Source organism: Haliotis rufescens, unplaced genomic scaffold (genome assembly GCF_023055435.1).
Source record: "Haliotis rufescens isolate VD_foot unplaced genomic scaffold, xgHalRufe1.0.p SCAF_2, whole genome shotgun sequence".
Lineage (NCBI taxonomy): Eukaryota > Metazoa > Mollusca > Gastropoda > Lepetellida > Haliotidae > Haliotis > Haliotis rufescens.
Window position 1 is genome coordinate 51684911 of NW_025963890.1, and position 7608 is coordinate 51692518.

General features: G+C 43.5%; 1 protein-coding gene across 1 annotated transcript; it reads left to right on the forward strand.

The window, feature by feature from the left end:
• The first annotated feature begins 1013 nt into the window (after window positions 1-1013).
• Window positions 1014-6669, forward strand: LOC124114370 (Krueppel-like factor 10). The gene is made up of 4 exons (XM_048399359.1): window positions 1014-1327; window positions 2513-2692; window positions 3125-3905; window positions 4790-6669. Exons 1-4 carry the CDS (start codon window positions 1265-1267, stop codon window positions 5065-5067), a joined length of 1302 nt encoding a protein of 433 aa, XP_048255316.1. The 5' UTR covers window positions 1014-1264; the 3' UTR covers window positions 5068-6669.
• Window positions 6670-7608: the final 939 nt, after the last annotated feature.

A 7608-nucleotide genomic window follows, 5' to 3' on the forward strand; every position in this document is an offset into this window, starting at 1 on the left:
GGTGCACACTTCCTTGCTGAAAACTTACGTAAAGGTCTTATCACAAACTATAACAATCCGACACGATTTAGCTCCTCAAAATGAGCGATAGTTAGTGAATGAATGTCGCTGTCTGATTGTTAATTGTCTAGTGTATGGTATGTATGTGTGTGTGTGTGTGTGTGTAGGTAGGGGGGAGAGGAGGGGTATTGTTTAGCAGAAGCTACCTTGCCAATTGGTTCGTACTTACACTATAGCACTTGGTCAAAGATACCAAAATATCCATTTGACAGTTTTGTTTTTGTCCCGCACCCCCTCCACACATGGCGACACCCCACAGAGACTATCACACAGCATTTTTTTTAGTGCGCGAATACATTGGTCTGTAATTCTCATTTACCGATTTTATATAATTCCAGTTCAAATGTAGAGCGCCTCCACTAACAGCTATGTGACAGAGGCATTCTTACATTCAGTTGATCTATATAAAAAGGTAAATTGAAATTGACATGACTTTGTTTGTCACATGTGCAGTCCACGCCCATTGATTATGTATAGTGTCAAATATAGACAGTACATTGAACAAATTAAATAGCGCTGACGTCGTAACGTGTTTGATGTGACCTTTGAAGCAATTACACAGTCCAGACAGATTATGTCAGTTAATTTATTCAAGCCGCGATCGAGTATCACGGCGCCCTGAAATCACGTGCTCCGCGTGCTGTGAACAGCCGGGCATCGCGAGGAGATCTGTAATTCACGTCAATGTCAGTTACCCAATACTGTCATGTCAATTTCACTTTCTGTTTACCACCGAATGATAACAGAATTACCTTGACATCCGATTTTCATAAAAGCACGACTATTAATGGAAGTTTATCTGACTTGTCGAATGTTTAAAAAAAAAATTAAATTCATAAATATTATGAGCATAAGGGTTGACACATTCAGTTAATTTCTTTCTCAGACACGTCTATACATAGTTTAGAAGCACATTAACACGCGTGGTACCAGTCTTGTTGACCAGCTGCGTGCGAGTTCTGATGTAAACATTGGCGACGAGAACTGTGTGACATGCCATTGCCATCACAAGGCCACGTGCACATGGACAGCAAAGTCACTAGCTGATCACATGATAGATGAATGCTGATTGGCTGGCCGAACCGTGCCCCCATTTTTGATTGGTTTATTGTTCCCCGCCCTCGCCTTGAATGTGAGCGTAGTTCGTACAGTCATAGAAGATGCAAATTGGCCTTTGATCGGAGCCAGATAGAAATAAACGAAAATGCGAGAGGATATATGTTCATACCCACCATCACCACCAGTCACCCCACCGGCGTATGTCACAGTAAGTATTATATTAGTCAGTGTATTTCTTCATAAAAAACTCCAGTGTTGCCCTTATTTCCTGACGACATCGATAAGCGACTTCGGCAGTGAGCTGTCCGAAATCTTGGGAGCTGGCTTGATCATTTGTTCTATTAAAATGTATTGAAAGAAAACACATTTGGTAGTAAACCTAATCGAAGGAACAATTTTTAATATGATCCACTTGTGAGTTACAAATCAGTTGTCGGCTGTTGCTGAGTCAAAACTGTAGGCCCTATAAGCTTTGTTTGTAAACAAAGACAGCTTTATACTGTTTGGATCCGAAACACATTCAGTTTGAGTTCTGAGACAGCATTTTTGGTTTGTATTGGTTGTATGTAAGGTTCTGTGTCGGCGTGGCTACAATTACCATCTCTCCTGATGTCAGCGTCTCTGCACCGAGCGTACATGTGCATGCACTCAGCGCGTGAGATGGTCGTGACTTGTTGATAGGTGTGGCCACTCAGCCGTAGCATCGACTCGACGCGACTTGGCTGTCTAGGATACTTTTTTTCATACTATCTCTTAACATTCTGGCCCATACTGTAACATAATAGACTGTTACCCTTATCCGTGTTATTTAGAATTCTTTATCACAAATTTCCATATGTTTATGTTGATTATTTTGAAAGCACACGGAAACCGGAAGTAAACGCCTCTTTGTTATGAGCGTGACCTTGCGCACCATATTTGGAAGGTTTTACACACACTGAACACGTGCTCGCTCAAGTAGTATCCCCAGTTGTCGAACTTTGAACGGGACTTGCGTCAGTAATATGACATTTGGGCTATAAAAGCTTAACGAGCGCATCTCACTTTGACGATATGGTAGATCGGGAAGGCATAAACAGGTGCATGTTCATTTTCGCGTTGAGATGTGTCTGGCACTCGTTTCACCAATGAAGGTAAAGATGTGGGAATGTGTCACACATACGATAATGTTAATAAATTGTTGTGTAATAATGAATATTTAAGAAAAAGCCCTTGACTTTTCACAATTATAGTCCAGTATGTTACGAAATTACTCAGACGAAGCTGTGCGACCGTCTTCGTGCTATCCCATTCACCTTAATCATGAGAACCATCAATGAAAGTGAATGTTAATTATGAATTTCATAAAGATTCATATTCGTTTCCTGAATATATTGAATGTGTTATTTTTCAGGATAAAGACATGGTACTGCGAAGCCCTAGTCAGACATCATGCCAGGACCCCCTGGAGAGAGATGCTGTGGAAACACTCCTTGCAATGGGAGGCAAGAGGAAGAGGGAGTCTGATGATGACCCTTATCTTGGGGTCATGACCCCACCCACATTCAGAAGGGTCAAGGTCGCCATGTCACGATGACCAGGAAATTAAGATTCTCAGCTACAGGAAGGAATCAAAATTAGCCAGGGTAAATTTACTTCTGTGTGTATATGAACAATTGAATTATTGAGAACTGAACATGTTGGACATGTGTTATTTAGATAGTCACTTACTTTTGAGATACTAGAGGACTTTTTTTAGCAGATTTTTTTTTAACATAAACACAAGGGGGGGGGGGGGGGGGTACATGAACATTGGTGGTTATAAAGGAAGCAGAATGGTATAATGCATGGGCTATGAACTTTTGATACCCACAATGTAACAGAAAAATTGCTATTTTAAGTTCTAGAGGGGAGATGCAGATTTTCTTTTCATGACAATTTTTCAAATGAAACTGCTAACTGTTCCAACCTTAAATGTATACTGATCACTGAACCATTATTATATGTTTTCATGTTGTTATTTCAGTTATTGCTTGGTGACAGTTCGATGAGGCTGGAATCTGTATCATCACAGGAAGTGCAACCAGCTGCTGCCTCCCTAAGCCGACATGTGTCGGTCATCGTTCCACCAAGATCTCTCCACAGCAACCCATCTGCTGTGCATTGCACAGATCAGCCCATGAACCTGTCTCAGAAAAGAACAAACCCACCTAGTGACTCTACTACATGTGCTTACCCACCAAGAAAGCCAACCCATGTGACACCATCGACCTCCTCCCCTCCAGAAGCTAGTCATAGACCAATGACCACAGTTGCTGCAAGTCCTCATTGTTTGCCATGTGTCCTCCCAGCGATGGCCGAAACAAGTCCCGTGCTGTGTGACAGGATTCCCTTGATATCCCAAAGCTGCAAGCCGAACTGTCCCCCTGCAATCTGCTCAACTTGTCCCCCTGCAATCTGCACAGCTTGTACCCCTGCTGTCTGTTCGTCCCCCCCGTCGGGAGGGGCGAGGGTGCCGATTGTTCTGACGAGTGTTGACGGCAAGCTTGTGCCTACCATGCCTTCCATTGTACAGGTGTTTGTGTTGAACCAGCAAAGTGCAGGGCCCAGAAAGGAACAGACGACTAAAGTGGACAGTTTTTGTCCAATTGCGCCTCATCCTGTGGTGATGCAGTCTGGAAGCCGGTTTGAGGAAGCAGGTCTTGGTGATGGCAAGAGACGGCGAACTCACGAATGTACCTTCCGTAGCTGTGCTAAGACCTATTTCAAGAGCTCTCATCTCAAGGCACACATCAGAACACACACAGGTATGTGCCCGAGTTGTACAGCCATCAGCTGAATGAAGGGCAGCTGTTAAGGTATTCTCTCAGTTCTGGACGAGTTGTGTGGTACAAGCTTAGGGAATCTTCTCAGTGGGAAAAGGATAACTTGGAATTAACTGTTGATAAAAAGTTGATAGTGTACAACCCTAGTGAAAAATGTCTGCTAAGTGAGTTGTTGCTCATGGTAACTGGTGACATGACATGTCCTGTCTGACCCTGCATGTGTTTTATTTCCCCTGCTGACATGTCCTCTGACCCTGCAGGTGTTTTATTTCCCCTGCTGACATGTCCTCTGACCCTGCAGGTGTTTTATTTCCCCTCCTGGCATGTCCTGTCTGACCCTGCAGGTGTTTTATTTCCCCTGCTGACCCTGCAGGTTTTTTATTTCCCCTGCTGACATGTCCTCTGACCCTGCAGGTGTTTTATTTCCCCTCCTGACATGTCCTCTGACCTTGCATGTGTTTTATTTCCCCTCCTGACATGTCCTCTGACCTTGCAGGTGTTTTATTTCCCCTCCTGACATGTCCTCTGACCTCGCAGGTGTTTTATTTCCCCTCCTGACATGTGCTCTGACCCTGCAGGTGTTTTATTTCCCCTCCTGACATGTCCTCTGACCCTGCAGGTGTTTTATTTCCCCTCCTGGCATGTCCTGTGACCCTGCAGGTGTTTTATTTCCCCTCCTGACATGTCCTGTCTGACCCTGCGGGTGTTTTATTTCCCCTCCTGACATGTCCTCTGACCTTGCATATGTTTTATTTCCCCTGCTTACATGTCTGACCTTGCATGTGTTTTATTTCCCCTGCTGACATGTCTTTCTGTTCTTGCAGGTGTTTTATTTCCCCTGCTGACATGTCCCTCTGTACTTTCAGGTGAGAAGCCGTACAGTTGTGACTGGGAGAACTGTGGTCGGAAATTTGCAAGATCAGACGAGTTGTCTCGACACAAACGCACTCACACCGGAGAGAAACGCTTCAGCTGTGGACAATGTGACAGGAAGTTCATGAGAAGTGACCACCTTGCCAAACACCTACGGCGCCATGCCGCCAACAAGAAAGTTCCCAGCTGGCAGACAGAGTCGTCTAAGTCATCAGACTGTATCCCAAGCAGCCCGGCTTTGTCCAGCCCCTCGGACACTGATGGTGTGTGAGGGCTACACACAGGCCGTGAACTATGAACAAAGTTTGTGCTCCTTCAACCCTCAAGTCTTTCAATGTCCTTGTGCTTGTCTTGCCTGTCTCTGTGACATACAAGCACTGCAAGCGTGTGAGGCTGGAACACAGGTCGATTTATTATTAAATGTTCTTATTCTTAACCCTGACATTTTCCAGGACGACATGGGTTAGTCAGCATGACATGGGTTAATCACAGGGTACATGAATATACTTCTGCTGTTGTTTCCCCAGCCCTGTGCACTGCATATACATCATATATGAATGTTAATTAAAGTCGCAGGCTTTGTAGAAAAAATGGCTGTAGTTCTCATCATAAAGGGCAGAGGCTTGCACTTAACTTTCAAAAGAAAATTCAATTCTAAGATTGTCATGGCTGTATTTTGAAATATAATTGCAAATAACTCCCCTTACATGTTCAAGTAAGATTTGAAATTTAATAAAATCTGCTGGGGATGTTAAGTATTTTTACTTTTTAAAACTTTCAAAAAAGGAGTTCTTCAACAATTCAGTTTATTCCAAATATGTGAATCCCGACTCAAGTGAGGATAAGAATTTATGGAAGAACAACTTCTTTATTACAATTAAGAGCAAGGTTTCGGTGTAGGTTCTAACACCGTTATCAACCGTTTGAACCTACACCAAAATGTCTCTTAATTGTAATAAAGAAGTTGTTCATCCATAAATTCTTATCCTTACTTAGTACTCCAACTTCTAAATGCCTATCAATGAAGTCAGACTCAAGTGGGTTTGACACCTAGCCTGATACAAGTCTGTTTGCCTCTACCCATCTGAATGTTGGAGATATAGTCTTAGCTCAACAACTAGAAGGGAACAGTTTATTACGTTATGATACCTACTCTTATAAACTGTTAATGTCTTTTCTGAAACTTTGTTAACTTGCATTTTGTTTGTTCAATGTAATGGTTGTTGTCTTTTTGGTGGCAATGTTGCAAGTGATCAGCTGTTTGTTGGTTAAGACACAAAACCACACACAACGCAGTCGGGCAGTCAGCCACACTGGGTGCAATATTGGACATAGTTCTTGGTACTTTCATAAGGATGTTGCATATGTGTCCAATGTCAAGCGAACATATGTAATGGCAGCAGGCTTCAAGTTTTCCGTGTTTTGCTATTTCAACCACATCATTTACCAGTTCAGAGAGAGAGAGAGAGAGGAAGAGAGAGAGAGGAGAGAGAGAGAGGTCAGGTCAGATAGAGTTCAGTGTGTTCTGGCTGTGACATTCAGGTCACCAATCAGATCCATGTCAGGTTACTCCACTGCAAGGGCTAAAGTCCAGTACAGAAACTCCCTACTGATAAGTATTAAGCTAACAATAATGGTCATCCAGTTTGTCAGCCATCACCACTGATGATTGAGAAATTCTGTACACATCTCCATACTTGCTCTGTCACAGTGTGTGGTTCTGAGTAGGCACAGGTATCTGTTCTGGATGCAGTTGTTGTAGCAACAAGTCCTCCATGGTATTTCACCTCCCCCATTGTACATGCCTCATCTAATTTATTTACACTGATCTGTTTTGTACACATGTCAAAATAAACTATTTATTAAAATCTTATGACAAGTTTTCACTTTTTTAGTCAATATGCGGTTATGCTGGCAAGAGCTTTCCAACAGGTGTTGCAACAATTATGTTTATATTCAGTAATGGACAACCGCGATGTCTGGTAGTATTAACACTTTTATCTACACCGTGGGACGGAGTATGACTCACTTATCACGTGTAATTACATTAGTCGGCCGTCTGTTGCAAGCGCAACTTGGACCTTGGTTTACGCAAGGAGATAGGTTCAATATTATAGTGCTAATTACTGCATCCTCAGTCGTCACTGGAGTTTTGCGATGGCCGTTCATGGAGGAATGCTGTGTATACAATTGTAAGCCTCCGCCGGCTCGAGAAAGCCGACATCTCTGGTATTGTGCGAGTCGCAGATGTACTCGTTTACCCAAGGTAACGAGGCGACGGTGCACAAGAACGAGATACGGCATAGGCCCGTACCTTTTCCTGCTATGGGAACTTCTCAAGCGAGGCCTTCAACCCCGACCCATATCACCATTGCAATCGTCAGTTTTTCCCCCATTAACCGACATTTGTGTGGGGCGTGTTTACAGCCATTCTGTGACGTCACCATTGAGTGGGCGTTTCATTCTATGAATAAAGCTGAGCACGCTCCCACAGCGTGAGATTGTATGTGAATGTACCTAGCGTGGCGGGCCCGAGCAATTGCTCAGGCGGTTGTGTAATCCGCGCTCAGTATGTTCTATATATAGAAACTGTCGCATGCTGCCCAAGTGCACGGCCAGTTGAAAGGTTGCCCCCAGTCTTGCTGAAGGAAACGTCCATGGATGTGTTGTAATATCTCCTATGGGCAAGTCTAGATATGTGGACAGTACAAGACTCCCGTCTCTTATAGGGTTGGTTTGTTTAACGGCGCACGCAGCAATATTCCAGCTATATGACGGCGGTCTGTAAATAATCGAGTCTGGACCAGACATT

Excerpts from the sequence above, each read along its gene's own strand:
- LOC124114370 (XM_048399359.1), top strand. The coding sequence starts at position 1,265 with ATGCGAGAGGATATATGTTCATACCCACCATCACCACCAGTCACCCCA. Across the intron at positions 1,328-2,512 it reads CCCCACCGGCGTATGTCACA|GATAAAGACATGGTACTGCG; the intron begins GTAAGTATTATA and ends GTTATTTTTCAG. Across the intron at positions 3,906-4,789 it reads ACACATCAGAACACACACAG|GTGAGAAGCCGTACAGTTGT; the intron begins GTATGTGCCCGA and ends CTGTACTTTCAG.